General features: G+C 41.8%; 1 protein-coding gene across 1 annotated transcript in view; it reads left to right on the forward strand.

Annotated features, from left to right (window-relative positions):
* The first annotated feature begins 398 nt into the window (after positions 1–398).
* The window catches only part of STK17A (serine/threonine kinase 17a), a 37,171-nt gene continuing 20,567 nt past the window's right edge, over positions 399–17,002 (forward strand). The window contains exons 1-2 of the mRNA XM_005899417.3: positions 399–744; positions 11,313–11,525. Coding sequence (XP_005899479.3) covers positions 539–744; positions 11,313–11,525 — 419 coding nt within the window. The 5' untranslated portion in view covers positions 399–538. The remainder of the gene's footprint in view (positions 745–11,312; positions 11,526–17,002) is intronic.

The raw sequence follows: 17,002 nt of genomic DNA on the forward strand, positions 1-17,002 counted from the left end.
GTACCAGATGCTCCAGGCAACTTCCACGTGCTGTACAGCAGCCCTGATCTGAGTCTCATCACCTCTCCTGACCCGCCCAAGGGAAGGGATCGTGAAGCTCTGGCTGGTAGCTCCTACGCATTTTCGTTAATGTAGAGCTCAGATTTGCAACACTCAGATGCTCAGCAGGTACGTAACTGGCTGACGCAGCCGGTCCTCCAGTCAGAAGGGTGGTGCTGTGGGTTGCCTGCAGATTGCCCGGGGCCGGCCGCCGGGCCCCCCGCCAGGCTGCACCTTCTCCCCCTCAGCTGCAGAGGGCGCGCGCGAGGCACTCGGCGCTCAGGAACCCACGGGAGCTCAGAGCGGGGCAGGGGAGAGGCGGGGCCGGACGTGGGGCGGGGCCAGGCGGCCTGGAGGCCCCCGGCCGCAGTCTGTGCGCAGCTCCGGGCAGAGCGGGTGGCATCCTCGCGCCGGCTCGAGGCAGCTGGAGGCGGGGCCGTTACCCGCCGGGAGCTCCGAACGAGCCGGGTGGCAGGCAAGAAAAGCACGCCCGAGCGCCATGATTCCTCTCGAGAAGCCGGGCAGCGGCGGCTCTTCCCCGGCCGTCGCCTCCGGCTCGGGTCGAGCTGGCCGGGGTCTGAGCACGCCGCGCCGGCCGCCGCCCCCGACCCAGGCCCGCGGGCTGCTGACGGAGATCCGCACCGCCGTGCGCACCGAGCCCTTTCAGGACGCCTACACCCTGACCCCCGGCCGGGAGTTGGGCAGGTGAGGCCGGCGGGCGCGCGCAGATAAGTGCGGGAGGCTGGCGGCGCGGGGGCAGATAGCGCGCCGGGACCGGGTACAGACGTGGGTGCGGGCGGCGATTAGGGCGGCGGGGCCCCCTGGCCACGAGTCCACGCGCGGCGTCCCCCAAAGCCGTGGTATCGGCCATGAGAAAGGCTCCCCCCAGAACCTTGACCCCTCCCTCTCTCTGCTGCGGGCGTCTCAGCCTCTGTGGTCCCTTGTGCGGTAACTTAACGAGGCGGCGTGGGAACCGCGCTGCGAACCTTTCCCCGCGGCAGCGAGTCTGAAGTCAGCACAGGTGTGGAGTCAGCTTTGGTTTTGCCTGTGGGTTCCTGCTTCTCCCTCTGTGGCTGTGACAGACGAGCGCAGAACCCCGAGCGTGACAGCTTCTTTCGCACCAGCCCTGGGCCAGTTTCCGTCAGCCGCTTTCTGCTGACTTCAGTTGCGATTTCTTGGGTTTGTGCTGTTTGCGTTCTGAAATATTTAGGGCCGTGTGCTTTTTCAAGTTCAGATCGGTTTCACTTGTGGACTCTGGGCCCTTGTCTGACTCTTTCTACGCCGTGATTCAGCCCTTGCTTTTCTTCCCCATCTCGTTGTTGTTTTGTAGGGGTAGGGAGTGCTTAGAATTTGGTCTGCTTTTAAAATCGCAAAAGGTGAAGGCTGTTTGGATACTTTACGTCTTGTACGTTGAAGAGGGGTCACAGAGTGATAGGTTTTGTTGTTTGGTCGTAAAGTCATGTCCGACTCTTTTGCGACCCCATGGACTGTAGCCCACCAGGCTCCTCTTGTCCATGAGATTTCCCAGGCAAGAAAACTGGAGTAGGGTATTGCCATTGCCTTCTGCAGGGGATCTTCCCGACCAGGGATTGAACCAGCATCTCCGTGCAGGCGGATTTTTCTCTCTTGCTTGCCTTTTTTTTTTTTTTTTTTTACTGCTGACCGACGAGGGAACAGTAGAGGTCTGGGGACCGACTTTTTCTCTAAGAACAGAGAAAAAAGACAATTTCTGAAGAAATTGTCAGAAGCACTGGCTTTGAGGTCAGACCCGAGCTCAGATCCCCACTCTGCTTGCTCTGTGCGCCTTTGGACGGTGACTTAGTCTCCCCAGCCTCACGTTTCCCACCCATAAAATCAGTCAGTGTAGTGACAGTACCTCCCTCATGGGGGTGTCCAGAAGGTGCAGGGGCTGTACAGGTCAAACCACTGGTCCTGGCACACAGCATTTGATAAGTGTTAGCAGCTGTTGCAGACATTTATCAAGGTTGCAAAATCTCACCATGTTGTAATGGGGAATGGGCCTGACAGTTACAACAGCCTTCATTTGAGGGTCTTGGAAAAAGGTCTTATAACAGTGATTACAACGTTAAAAACAAGCCGCCTTACAAATATTAAAGTAACCTTTAGAAATCGTTTTTTGGCAAAGAAACTGACCTTAAAAGTGTCTTATTTATTCCACATGGGAAAAGGAAAAACGTCTTCCAGGGCCAAGCTTTACTTCACTCTGCTAGGCACCAATTAACTGGATCTGTGTGCACTTTATGACAAAAGACGACAGCTACTAACTCATCTAGGTATTCTAATTGGTGAAAATTCCAGACATTCTGAAGTAACTGATTTCTTGAGGAAGGAAAACCAGGACTCTCCATTGTTTGGTTGTCTGGCTTCATTCCACAGAAGGGAAAACACATTACACAACTGAAAATGTCTTCAGGTGGCAAGCACTGTCTTGTGGACTCATAATAGATGACTTAATCGGAAAACAATTGATTTGCTCCCTACCAGGTGTTGTGACAATCCCTCCAGGAACCAAGGAGGTTAAATCAACTTTAATTTTAACCTCTATTATAAAATTAGTTTGTCTATAAAGCTGTGTTCGTTTGCTTGAAGCCACTCCAGTACTCTCGCCTGGAAAATCCCATGGGTGGAGGAGCCTGGTGGGCTGCAGTCCATGGGGTTGCAAAGAGTCAGACACGACTGAGTGACTTCACTTTCACTTTTCACTTTTCATGCATTGGAGAAGGAAATGGCAACCCACTCCAGTGTTCTTGCCTGGAGAATCCCAGGGACGGGGGAGCCTTGTGGGCTGCAGTCTATGGGGTCGCACAGAGTCGGACACGACTGAAGCGACTTAGCAGCAGCATGACATCTTTTACATATCTTACATGAATTTCTTTACATAAGCAATAACTCCTGAAGCACAGAACAATGCAATTAGATAGGTACTTGATATAAGAGCCTAAAACTGAAAAAGAAAATGAATGTATTTGTTTCTTTTTGGTTCCCTTTTCTTCATGGAGAAGTGTAACGCAGTGGTTAAGAACATGGACTTAGGAGTCAGTCTGTGATGGAGTCTTGGCTCTTACTGGATTCCCTGGTAGCTCAGACGGTAAAGCCTTTACCCGCAGTGAGGGAGACCTGGGTTCTATCCCTGTGTCAGGAAGATCCCCTGGAGAAGAAAATGGCAACCCACTCCAGTATTCTTGCCTAGAATATTCCATGGATGGAGGAGCCTGGTGGGCTGCAGTCCATGGGGTCACAAAGAGTCAGACACGACTGAGCTACTTCACTTTATATGTACTTGAGTGAGTTACCTAATCTCTGATTACCTCACAGAGTTGTTGAGAGAATTAAATAAATTAACAGCATATCTGTAGCATAAAAGCTGTGCTTGACTTAGGGCATGCACTCAGAAACTGTAATGCGTTGAGTAGCTAAGTGAATCGTATTTTACATGTAACCAAAACGCAAAAACAGGAAAATCTGCACAACCTCCAAATGTGTCTCTATCTGTTGCAGAAGTAGAGAACCTCATTGCAAAAGCCCAGGGAACTGTTTGGACGTCCCAGGAAGTGAAAGTTCTGTTTTGTATTAGAAGCAGTTGCTGTTTAAGGTTTATCAATTTTGCCTGAATGTTGTAGTTTTGACAGAATGAAGTGTGTTTTTGTGTAATTCTTTCAGTAGTAAGAAAAGTAGCCTCTTTTCCTAGGTGTTGACTCTGGTTGCATTTCTGATATAAGGAATTGATCTCATGCTGATGTAGAACTTTAAAATTACTCATGTTATACTTTAATGATGTGGTATGAAAAACAAAGATCTATTCATTTTGTTCTCTGGCCTTTCATTTAGTGAAAATGTTGAAGAGGTGTGAAGAGCTAACTGTTCAAAGAAATCAAGTTTTTGCAGGCATTCCCATTATTTTATAGAAATATAAAGCTTTCAGTGAAATGGTTGTTTGGAGAAGACATTTTAAATGATCAGTATTGATTCCCTACTAATGAGAGGATGTAATGTTGATTATTTTAAGAAATACCACATTCTTTCATGTCTCCAGCAGAGTCCATAGCAGCCTAAATGTGGGTAAATATATGATGTAAAATTTTCTTTTATTGCTTGAAACTTGACTTGTTATTCCTGAGGCTTGTTACCTTTCTTTTGAGTCAGGACATGTGCCAATGTAAACCACAGTAACGATTCGAGGTACAGGAGACATGACCTTGGGTTCCAAGAATTTTTTCAAAGAGTTGACGTCCATGGAGCTTCTACTGATAGCGTAGGAACAAAAAAATGTTTCTAGAAATTTTAAATTATACTAAATTTCACATCAAATGATTTGCCTAGTCTTCAACATTTTTTGATATATTCATAAATTTCATCTTAAGAAAAAAGATATTTTTAAAGCCAAAAGAATATCTTGTTTTTTATACTATTATATACTGATAGTTGAATTTTCCTGTGAGCACAAAAGGTACAAAATCCAAGTTCTCTGTTGAAATGGGTACTTCATACATGGGGGCTTTACAATTTTATAGGGGCTTTCACATACAGTATCTCATTTACTTCTTATCACAAGCAGATTTGGGAAGTCCTGTTTTTCAGATGAGAAAATCAAGATACCAGTAGATTGAGTCATATGAGAGACAGCTGAGCTGGGACTCCTTGCAATCACTTCCATTATGCCGCAGATGTTTCTCAAAAAAAAAAAAAGCTGTAGTCTATCTTGCGGCTAAAGCAATTTGCCATCGTTTTTGTAAGAGGACATGTTAATGGGCTCCAGATTGGAGCAAGCACTGCCAAGCTTCAGCCTCATGTGGTCCCTCCCTGGTCGTGTTACCCACCTGGGTCCCTGGACTCTCTAATCAATAGAAATTGATAAGAGGCCAGATGAGAATTCCGGGAGAGCCTTGTCTGGGACTTGGGCTGTATGTAGCGCACAGGAGTGAAAACAAGAACCAGATGCCCTTGCTCATGCCCCTGGCTGGGAGGGGAAGGGGGCAGGCTGGTCCCTTGGATGGGATAAGGTTAGGGCCTGATGGGTGGTTTTGGCTGGAGGGGGGCTTCAGTGGTCCGCCCACCCCCTTGGTGTGCAGGCGCCTGCTTTTTCTCCCAGCACCTCAGAAATGGCTGTCAGTTTGTGGCCTTTTCCTAGCTTTTTGTTCATAATTGACCCCACCTGCGCATGCATGAAGTTATTTTTGAGTCCCTTATAGTTCCTTTGTATTCTGTTGCTTGGGGAGATGTTTGTACAGGTGCAGGCACTCAGGTGAAGGGTCCCAGATCCCAGCCTGTCTCAGCTGGGCCTCATGGTGGGTAGGGACAGCCTATCTCATTCTCCTCAAAGCGGTTGGGAGTAACGGGAACAAGGAAGGATTTTTACCAGAAAATAAGAAGATGTACAAGCTGAAGAGGATGCACAGGTGGAGGTGTTTTAGAAGGTGGATCTCCTTTACCTAGATTCATGTCTGTAGGTAATGGCTTCAGGTTGAGGACCTTACAACTACTTGAGCATGTGTCATAAATTTTAAGTCATAATTTCTTTAGAAATAAAGATCCTTGTTAAATAAGACTATCCATGTAAAAATTTTGCCTTGTTTTAGGAAAACTATTAAGATTTCTTGGCAGTTTATCATCAGTTTGAAAGATATTTACAGTTTCGGGTAATCTGATATTTTTGGATGGATAAAGACAACTAGCCATGTTTGCGGTTCAGCATCAGACATTGCTAGGAAGTATGGCTCCTGCTCCAAGGCATGTGCTTCATTAGGTCAACTGTTAATTTTGAAAAGTTGGAGCTTATGTTAAAAGTAAAAACTTAATTTAAATATATAAACTTTCCAATATAAAATCAAAGTTTAAAAATATGTAAACTTAAAGATTTAGTGAATTTCCACCACTTTACAAACCTAACAAAATTTTATAAAATCCGATTATTGAGCTAAATGCATTAGAAAGTTAGGTAGCTATAATCATTGGTTTGCCTGTTCAGGAAAGGAAGGAGGAACTCAATTTGTATAGTAAATTTATGCATCAAGTAGAAAGTTCAAATTAAGTTGCCTCCAAAACTCTTCAGTTCTGTATGATTTTTTTTATAAATTATCATAGATCTGAAATTAATGCCCCAGACAATAAAAATAGCTGCTGTTACTGATTGCAGAGAATGGACACTTTGGAAATGTCATTTTCTTTTGTCTTCACTACCCTGCAGGGTTAGTGCCATCAACCTCATTTTGTAGGTGAGGAATCTTAAGACTCAAAAAAGTTGAACAAGTTTCCCGAATTTCAAACCAAGTCTGGCTTTTGGCTCTAGCTGTTCTTGTCACTCATGCTGACTTATCTGATGGACTTGCTGATTTTTACATTTAGGATCAACAGATGGTTTGGTTTTTGTTCTTTCAGAGGTAAGGAAGACAGATCTGATCTAGGTCATTCTTGAACAGAACTTCTTTGCGCCTAAGGCTGTACCCCAGTGCTATTAAGCAAATATTGGACTTGGCATGTTGAGCACACAAGGCTCTTTGGTAGGCTCTGGAAATTGTTCCCAAATCTAACAAATCAGTCACTACTCCTTTTATGGGCAAAGTGACATGCCACATGGGAAAATCCTGTGGGGAAAACAACATTTGAGCTGAGCCTGAAAGAATGGATGGAATTTCAGTAGCAGTAGTAATGCAAGACACTCCAGCCACTGGCAATAAAACAAGCACAGAGTGCAGAAAAATTCAGTGAAAAAGAGAACAGCAAGTAGCCCCATGTGGCTAAAATATTAGACCTTATGTGGCTAAGTTTGCTAAATAGAACTTCTATTTAGCAAAATAACAAGAACAGTGTATGTATCTAGGGTGTTATCTGATGTTGTATTTGAGCACCTGCCATATGCCAGGCACTACACATGGAGATGCAAAGATGAAGAGGCCAGGTCTCTGAAACTCATAGTGGGGCCAGGAAGACAGTCATAGCCAAAAAATTGTAACGTGTCGGAAGAACTTAAATAATAGGATACATGTGGAAACAAAGCCCTTTCCTGTAATCTAGAATCAAACCTAGAACCTTGGAACTCACTTTTATTTTGCTTCCTCTATATACACTCAAATCAGCACCTCCACTTTTTTTATCTTTGCCCGAGCCTTATGTATTCTAATGTGTGTTCATCTTTGTGTGGTAGCCCAACACTGGTTATATTTGGAATCAATGTATTAGTAAATAAAATTCTCTTTACAGAGAAAGGCACCTCAAACTTCTCCCATCTGAAGCCTAACACACACTCCCTTCCCTCCACCCTCTGCACATCTGTTACCATTCTTCTGATTTTTCCTCTCAGTGGATTGGTACCACGTTACCCAGGACGCAGGGCAAAGATCTCCAAGTCCTCTTCGGCCTTTCCCTTCTGCCCTCATCTCTGCCAAAGCTCAGTCTGTCTTGACCTTGAATGCCTTGTAAATACTTCCTCTCTTCCCAGCCTCTGCTGCTGCTACTTTAGTTCAGACCCCTTACTTTGAGCTGTTTTCTTGGCTTCCCTAGTTTCTAGTTAACACTTGGCAATACCCCAGAATTGGCTTTTTAAAACATTTATCTTAGCTTTTTAAAACTTTCACTAAGGTAAAAGTCTCATAGGTGCCCATTCTTACCTTGAGAAATAAAGCGCCAGCTACTTAGCCTGTCATACCTAAATCTACCTACCTATGTTCACTGAGCCTTCCTAAGCTTTTCCAGTTGTGCACCAGTAATACAGAGATCAGTAGAAACCCAGTCCTTGTTCTGAGGAAGCTTAGACTGGTGGCTCTGACTCAAATGTCTCTTCCTGTTGTTATCTTTGTTTATCCTTCCTGTCTGACTACCCTGGAGTGTGTTATCATTGTTATTTTGAAACCTACTCATTCCTAATATCTCCCCCCGCCACCCCCACTCCCTGCCAAATGATTAATGAAAATCAGAGTTTTCAGTTTAGTGTGTGATAGTGAACTATAGATGTTTGTGAAATGCGTGAAGAGCTCTGGAAACTGAAACATCCTGATAATCTAGGGAGAATTTTGGCTAAGTCAGCTAAGGAAGTAAACGTGCAACAGACGTCTTATGTCCTTTGAACCTCATCAGCCTCAAGTCCCTGCATATAACTACGACCCTGAGAGTCAGAGAAACATCATTTATTTCATGCTTTGGAGAGGCCTCAATAACTTAAAGGGTTGAGATACAATCACAGTTTTGACCATGAAGTTGTGGTAAAGCAGGCATACCAGAGCATTCCAGGGTGTGGAATTTAGGGAAACTGACTGGCTAATTCTTAGTGTGTTCACTCGACCCCCGCACCTTGAAGACTGAGTCTCACGCTTCTGTTTGCCTTGTGGCTCTAGAGAAAGAACAGTTCCCGGAAACCTGGCTTCATCTTCTGAAGTTTTAAGGTCGTTTTAAGGGTTCCCCTCCATCGCCCCAGTCATCCTGAGATGAAGGCAGGGCCGGTGTCCTGGGACCTGCTGTCCTGCTGTCTGCTTCAGTGGCGTGCAGTATCAGAGGAAGAGTTTTCTTCAGCATGGATTAGAGCTCAAGTTGGTCACCCACTGCTGGCTGCCCGTTTTGATGAGGCTCATTGGCTATATAGAATGATCTGTACATTTTTAAATGATTGAAAAGTCAAAAGAAGAGTCATTTAATGACATGGAAACTATGCGACATTCACATTTCAGTGCTGGTAAAGTTGTGTTTTGTTTTTTTGTTTTTTTAAACCCTGCCTCGCCTATTTATTGGCCTGTTGTCTGCAGCTGCTTTGACTGTACAGCAGACTTGAATGGTAGTGATCAAATCAGCTGGCCAGCAAAACCGAAAGTATCTGCTATCTGGCCCTTTACAGAAAGGTTGGCTGACTCCCAGGATAGCGCATGATATGGGGAGAGAAAGGGTAAGCCTACAGCTGAATGCTTCCTCAAAAACAAGGGTGGTGTCAAGATTAGTGATTGGTGTGTGAACTACTGTGGGGACCCAAAGAAGTGGATGCCTAGCGGGAGACCCAGGGTAAGTATAGGGGTCTCCTCTGGTTGCTTCTGGCCTCTGAATTGAGCAATGGCTCCTTTATAACAAGGGTTCCCAGAGTTTATAGGTTAGGGATCCATTCATCTGTTGCGTCTTTGGAAATATAGCAATACCTTCAGGACAGGCATGTAAGCAGCAGTATTTTACTATAATTTTACACAGGACTGTATTGCCTAGAGTGTTAGGTGTGGTAACAGTAAATACCTGTGTTTGCTGTGGGAGTTCTTTGAGGGCAGTTCAACCCAGGCATTTTAATTTAATAGCAACATGTTTGTTGTCAATTATATGTTGGTCAGTTTTTTACAAATTAGATTTTCTCTTTTTCCTCTTTTGAAACTTCAGAAATGTAGGTATAAAAAAAATCAAATGATTAATGATTTTTTTTCTCTTCCTTAAAGAAATCCAAAGATCATTAGGAACCTTTTAAAACTCAGTGGAGATGTTATTAGCCTAATGATTTTGTGGGGCTAAATAAAAAGAGGCATTAGCTTGTGATGCATAATTTATTGTTGAATCTTTCTAGTGACCTGAAGAAGTGTGTCATCTCACATTCCTGTTGAGCGCAGAGCCTTGTTCTGAATTAGGGTGTTGTTAGGTAGATTGCCACCTAATTGATCAGCTGTAGGGCTGTGCCTAAGGATTTTTCATGTAACATTTTTATTGCTGATGGTAACAAAAATTCAGAGGGGATGAACATCATATTTGTGGTTAACAGTAGCAAAGAAGGAAGGATCAGTCCTCAAAATTGCATTGGTAGTCTAGAATGCTGGGCCCAAACCTAGAAAGTAAAATTTAACAGCAAATTAAAGCCTTGCATTGAAATTTTTTAAAGTATATTTCCAAAACATAGTATCAAAACACTGCCTTGAAAGAATCCAAGAGGAGAAGGTTTTATTTATGAAATATGAAAAACCTGTCAAGTTTTTTTCACAAGGCATATTAATTTGTATCGGGCCAACCTCAGCAAAATAATAATCATGAAGCACTTTGAGCTTATACTTGGAGCAGTTGCTTCAGATTTGGTTGACGCATTTTACCAGCAAAGACCCTAAGGGGATGAGGAATGATTGAAAATTGGAAAAGGGAGTAGCAATTAACAGATCACGTCAGCTGTGTCCAGTACCTGATAGACTGTCAGGTTGGTCCTTCTGTATCGCTCAGCAAAAGATACGGACAACAGCTCTTCTCTTGAAGCCAGGTTTAGGCTTGTAATGAAAACCTTACTAAAATAATGTGTGCCCACAAGAGGAAAAGACTACCTCACAGTTTGAAAGAAAAACATTGGCTTTGGCATTTGGCAGTAGATTAAAAAAAAAAAAAAAAACTATTTGATTTCTAAGTTGCCTTCCAGCTTGAGTATTGGGTGTTTATGGGTGATAATTATTACAGCTCAGTGATTTGTTTGCTTCATAATATTTTATTGAGTATGTGGCAAGTACCATGCTAAGCAGTTGACATGTATTCTTTAATTCTCACAACAACCCTGTGAAATAGATTCTGTTTGTGTTCTCCTTTATAGATTAAGAAAATGAGATTTTTTTTTTTAAGTTAGAGCTTAAATTGCCCAAGTTTATGCATTGAGTGAGTGGATGGAGCCATTCTTTGGGATTCATGCCCAAATCTAATTCCAGACCTTATTCCATAATCAATATGCTGTGCTGATCCCCTGTGTGACTTATTAGTATAATAACGTGGCACAGAGTCAGACAGGACTGAAGCAATTTAGCAGCAGCAGCAGAGGGTATCAAAGAAGGCTTGTTATATCTGTCTTTATAGAAAAGCTAGACATTTCCAGCTGATGCTGCAGTTCATACAAATGAGGTCCCTACCTTTAAATAACTTTGGAGGGTGATTGGGTCTTTTTAGAGTCAATTAGTGACAGTGAAATCCATTGTTTTAGGAATTTTGATAACCAGCCATAAGTCAGATGGCTTTTTTTTTTAAGATTCAGAGTATTTTATGTATAAATGTATAAAAATTAAGTTATTTTTATATATATATATATATATAAAAATGCTGTAAAGAAATATTGGTTTAAATATTTGGTTGTCCTCTATTTAGAAGAATGAATCCTGCAGATCTGCCCATTATGTTTTATTTATAGAGAGGTGTTTCCCAAGTTATATTGCTACTTGAGTGTTTGCATGTGACCTAAATTTAAAAATCCACTGATGACTGTTTGGAAATTACATTAAAATTTATCACCTCTGAAAAGTCGGCTTTAACAGTGACTATGTTTTGCTTAATTCTAGAGGGAAATTTGCAGTGGTGAGGAAATGCATAAAGAAAGATTCTGGAAAAGAATTTGCCGCCAAGTTCATGAGAAAAAGAAGAAAAGGCCAAGATTGTCGGATGGAAATAGTTCATGAAATCGCTGTACTCGAGCTAGCCCAGGACAATCCGTGGGTCATTAATTTACATGAAGTCTATGAGACACCATCGGAAATGATCTTAGTTCTAGAATAGTAAGTATTGTCTTCCTTACTGAGTTTGTTTGCTAGTCCACACTCCTTTATACAGGCCACTCATCCGTGATAACCTGGTAAGCCCTGCTTCTCTGGAAATCTGAAGATTTTCCAAAACTTTTTCGTGTATTTATCGACATAGCCCAGATTTGCAAGGATATGTATATGTTGTGTTTTTCATCTTCATTCTTTAATGAAATTCTTTTGAAAATAAAGTTCTCTTATGTTCTTATTAGAGGCCTTCTTAAGGAGGTAACTGGTACAATATTAAAACAAAAGGCATTTAATATAATTTCTTATATGTTCATGTGGTCTAAGTTAATAATCCTTCTTTCAGAAATAATTGTTGGGATTCATACCGTGCTTTCAATTTGGGTAAGTAGGTGGGACAGCAGAGAAAACAGCTTTGGGACATGAAGGACAGTTTTTTCTCCTTAAGAAATCCTGTCAGACATAAAGAACAAACAGATGGACTCCAAGGGGGAAAGAATGGAGGGGGCTGAACTGGGAGATTGGGATTGACATAAATACAGTACTATGTATAAAATAGATATCTGTATCAACCTAGAGGGGTGGGATGGGGAGGGAGATGGGAGGGAGTTTCAAAAGGGAAGGGATATATGTATATCTATGGCTGATTCATGTTGAGATTTGACATGAAAACATGTCAAAATTCTGTAAAGCAATACTTCTCCCTCTATAAACTTTTAAACATAAATAAGTTTATAGAGAAGTCTGGACGGCTTCTAAAAAAGTCTAAAATATAATTCAAGAGCATTGTGTTTATATATTTCTTTAATTCAGTAATTTCGCTTGTAGGAATCCTTTTAAAGAAAAAAAATTAAATGTGAACAACAAAAAGCACGAACATGTTTTCCACTGTGAATTTTTCATTGTAATAGAAATAGCCACAAATGATTGAATGGTTAAGAAATGTAGTCTCTGTGGATTATATCTCAATGAAGTTGTTTTTCATTTTCAAAAAACCTTGGTTTAGAGGTTTCTGGTCTTCAGTTTGTTCTGGAGAGGGTTGGTTAGAATTGGAAATTGATCCGAAAGGGACTGTCTGAAGTGTGATGCTCTGATCATCATCTTGTCTCTCTCCCGATCTCACAGAACCTGCTCTTAACCTTCCCTCCTGTCTCCCCTTGGTCCTCCATCATCTCCTGCCTTCACTTCCCTTACATTCCCTTCATTTCTGGGGTAGTTCCTGCAGCTAATCCCTCACTAGTGCCTCATATTATGCTTTTCTTCTTCTTGCTCTTCCTCTGCAATCCATTCTACCAGTTTAAAACACGGGATCTAAGCTGTTGTCCCTCCTCCTGCCCATTCTTGGGAGGATTTGCATAGCCTTCCATCTGCTTATTACACAAGGAAGAGTTCCATCCTCAGCTGGGCTGTTGGTGTAGTTTTGTAATTCTTTACCTAATCTCTCCTCCCCTTCTTTTAACATCCCCAGCAGGAGGGCAGGAGCTTATGAAATCCTTGGTCACATGTGCTGTCACCCACTTCCCACTTGTTAGATACCAAACCTCTCTCCCTTTACTGAGAAGATAAAGGCCATCAGATGCACACTGCTCAGCATCACCCACTCTTTACACTCTCACTGCCTTTCCTCTGTTTCCAGGAAGAGAGTCCATTCCTTAACTCCAAGCCTACAACTTTGACTTCTGCTCTTTAATCCTCTTCCTTCCTTTCCTAGGACCTGTGTTGTGTGTTTTACTCACTTTTCTAATCTCTCTGAGAGTCCCTCCCACCTCAAGTGATTCTTTTCCATCCATCTTCCAATAATTCAGTCACTTCTCTCCTAAAATTCCTGGTCCTCAGCTTGGACTCTTTTGAAGTATTGTCCTGCCCTTCTCTTCTGAATTTACAGCTTTCCTCACCTTCTAGTCAATTTTGTTCTACTTCACTGAACCATCCATATGTTTAGCTGCCAATACTCCATCACTTTTCAATCTGATGCCACCTGCTCCTCTAAAACTTCCATGAGGTCATCAGCCCTGTTTGCAGGAATCGATCTCCTCATTTTAGTGTTCATTCTGCTTCTTAGGCTCTTTAAACACTTGATGTTATACCATCTTCACTTGAAATTGTGTTCTTCCTTAGCTTTCGTGGCTTTTTTTTTTTCCATCTTAGAGCCTTTCCCCCTTCTTCTACTATGTAAGTGCTCGCCACAGTTGATTAGTATTACTCTTGTCATGTGTTTATGACCTGCACATTTACCCTGGATGGTAACTCTGTGGCTTCAGCTATTATTTACATGTTTCCAAATCTTTGTCTCCAACATGAGACCTTCCCTAAGCTCCAGCTGCCTAGTGCATATCCCTTAATCCACCCGCACACTGTGACCAGTGCAGGATCCGTGTGTGTGCACCCCTGCACTGCAGTGCTTCTAATGCCTGTGTTTTGTTCCCCATTTCCACTGGTGTCCCTATTTATTTCATCACTCAAATATAAACCTTGGCTGTGTCCTTGATTGCTTTATCTCCTTTAATGCTCTTGTGTAATGAATCACCAAGTCTTCCACTTACCCCTCTCCCCTGCTGGGGCCTGTTCCTTTGTGCTTGCTGTTTTTCCCCTGTGTTGGGTCCTCACTGCCTCTTCTGAGGACTTTCTCTGTAGCTGCTTAGCTGATCCCCCTCAATCCTAGAGCGTCCCTCAGGCTCCCATTGGGCAGGTAACCAACACATAGATGTGGGGACACTATTCCCTTGCTTAGAAGCTTTTGCTGGCTTCTGTTGCTTTCATGGTCACGATTCTAGAACCACAAAACCATATGGTTTGGCCAAAATGTTTTGTGTTATGCATTTTGCTTGAAGAGGAAGTCTTAGAATTAGACTTTAGACACTGAGGTCTTGTTGCTATGGAAGCAGACAGGTTTATGATTACTGTATTACTCACTCCACCTGCCCTGTGCACTGAATACTAATGGGTGCTGGTAATAGGAAAATAAAAACAGCATAACCCCTTCACTCCAAATGATGTTTAGTGAAGGAGATAGTTTTTTAAATTTTCTCCAGCTTTACAAGATATAATTGAGATAAAACATGTTGTAGGTTTGAGGTCTGCAGTGTTTTGATATACTTATATCTTGCAACGTTAGAGCATTAGCTAACACCTACATCACATAATTACTATTTCTTTTTTGTGGTGAGAACATTTAAGATCTATTCTCTTAGCAACTTTTAAGTATATAATACAGTATTATTAACTATAATGATTATAGTTACATTAGATCCCCAGAACTTCTAACTAGAAGTTTATACTCTGACCAACAGCTCCCCTATTCCCCACCCCCTAGTCCCTGGTAACCACCATTCTAATCTTTGTTTCTGTGAGTTTGGCTTTTTTAGATTTCACTTATAAGTGATATACGGTATCTGTCCTTCTCTGTGTGACTTGCTTCACTTAGCATAATGCCCCAAGTTTCATCCACATTGTTGCAAATGTAGAATGTCTTTCTTTCTCATGGCTGAATAATAGTCCATTGTATATATACTGCATCTTCTTTATCCATTCATGTTTTGACAGACACTTTAGGTTGTTTCTGTATCTTGGCTATTGTCAATAAGGCGCGGGAGTGTAGATATCTCTTTGAGATCCTGTTTTCATTTCTTTTGGGTGCATACCCAAGAGTGGAATTGCTGGATCATATGGCAGCCCTACTTTTAATTTTTGGAGGAACCTTCATACTGTTTTCCAGAGTCGCTGCACCAATTTATGCTCCCATCAGCAGTGCACAAGGGCTCGCTTTCTTCCACATCCTTGCCAACACTTGTCTTCTCTTGTCTTTTTGATGATAGCCATCTTAACAGGTGTGAGTTAGCTCACTGTGGTTTTGATTTGCATTTCCTCAACTGTTAGTGATGTTGCAGACCTTTGCATGTGGTCTGTTGGCCATTTGTACATCTTCTTTGTGAGCATGTCTATTGTTCCTCTGCCAATTTTTTTAAAAATTGGAGGATTTGTTTTTTTGCTATTCAGTTGTATGAGATATTTATATATTTTGGATACTAATACCTTATCAGATATATTTTGCAGCTATTTTCTCCCACTTCATAGTTGCCTTTTCATTTTGTGATGATTTTCTAAGCTCTGCAGAAGCTTTCTAATTTGATGTCGTCCCAGTTGTTTATTTTTGCTTTTGTTGTCAAATCCAAAAATATCATTGCCAAGACTGATTTTAAAGAACTTACCCCCACTGTTTAGAACTTTTATGGTTTCAGGTCTTACATTCAAGTCTTTGATCCATTTTGAGTTGACTTTTGTGTATGCGTAAGATTCATGATTTGCATGTGAATATTGAGTTTTCCAAACACCATTCATAGAAGAGACTGTTCTTGCCCTGTTTTGTACTCCTGGCTCCTTCATAAATAAAGTGATGATATGTGCATGTTTTTATTTCTTGGCATTCTGTTCTGTTCCATTGATCTGTGTATCTATTTCTATGCCAGTACCATACTGTTTTGATTACTGTAGTTTTGTAATATATTTTGAAACTGGGGAGATGCCTCCAGGTTTGTTCTTTCTCAAGATTGGTTTGGCTTTTTGGAGTCTTTTGTGGTTCCACACAAATTTTGGGATTGTTTTTTCTGTTTAAAAAATGCCTTTGAAATTTTGATAGGAATTGCATTGAATCTGTAGATCATTTTGGGTAGCATAGATATTTAATGATATTAATTCTTCCAGATCATGAGCAGACTATCCTTCCATTTATTTGTGTCTTCTTTAGTTTTTTTCACCAGCGTCTTAGTTTTCCACGTACAGATGTTTGATTTCTTGGTTAAAAATAGTCCTAAGAATTATTCTTTTTGATGTTACTGAAAATGGGATTGTTTTGTTGATTTCTCTTTCTGATAGTTCATTGTTAGTATATAAAAGGAACACATTGACTTCAGTATACTGATTTTGAATGCTACAACTGAATTTATTTACAAATTTTAGAACAAGATTTTATGTGTGAGAAAAATACCAGATTAATAATTCAACCTAAGATCACACGACAAGTAGTAGAGCTACGATTTAGCATAAGAGTATGCGAGTCCAAAGCCTTTAGCCATGAGCTGTGCACCTTTACTCCAAGGGAGAGGCTCAGGAGTGCCCTTGGAGGAGACATTTAGCATTATATACTAGCCGTCATTGCCTTACTCAGGATTTTTCAGGTTGTTTGGACCACATCCCATGCTTTTCTGTCTGACTTCTGTCTCATCTACTGCTAGCACTCCAACCTCACCTTCCATTCTGGGCACACTTTTTTCTCAGTTCTTTAAGATGTCACTGCACTGTCCCCTGCCTTACATTGCTTATGATGAAGTCGGCGTTGATTCTTAATTCCCCTGTACATGTGCCTTTTTAAAGATTTTTCTCTTTCACTCTGGTTTTCAGCAATTTGTGCAAATGTGCCTTGATTTTCTTTGTTTATCTTGCTTGGGGTTTATTGAGCTATGTGGATCTTTTAGTTTTTAACAGATTTG

Source organism: Bos mutus, chromosome 4, assembly GCF_027580195.1.
Source record: "Bos mutus isolate GX-2022 chromosome 4, NWIPB_WYAK_1.1, whole genome shotgun sequence".
Lineage (NCBI taxonomy): Eukaryota > Metazoa > Chordata > Mammalia > Artiodactyla > Bovidae > Bos > Bos mutus.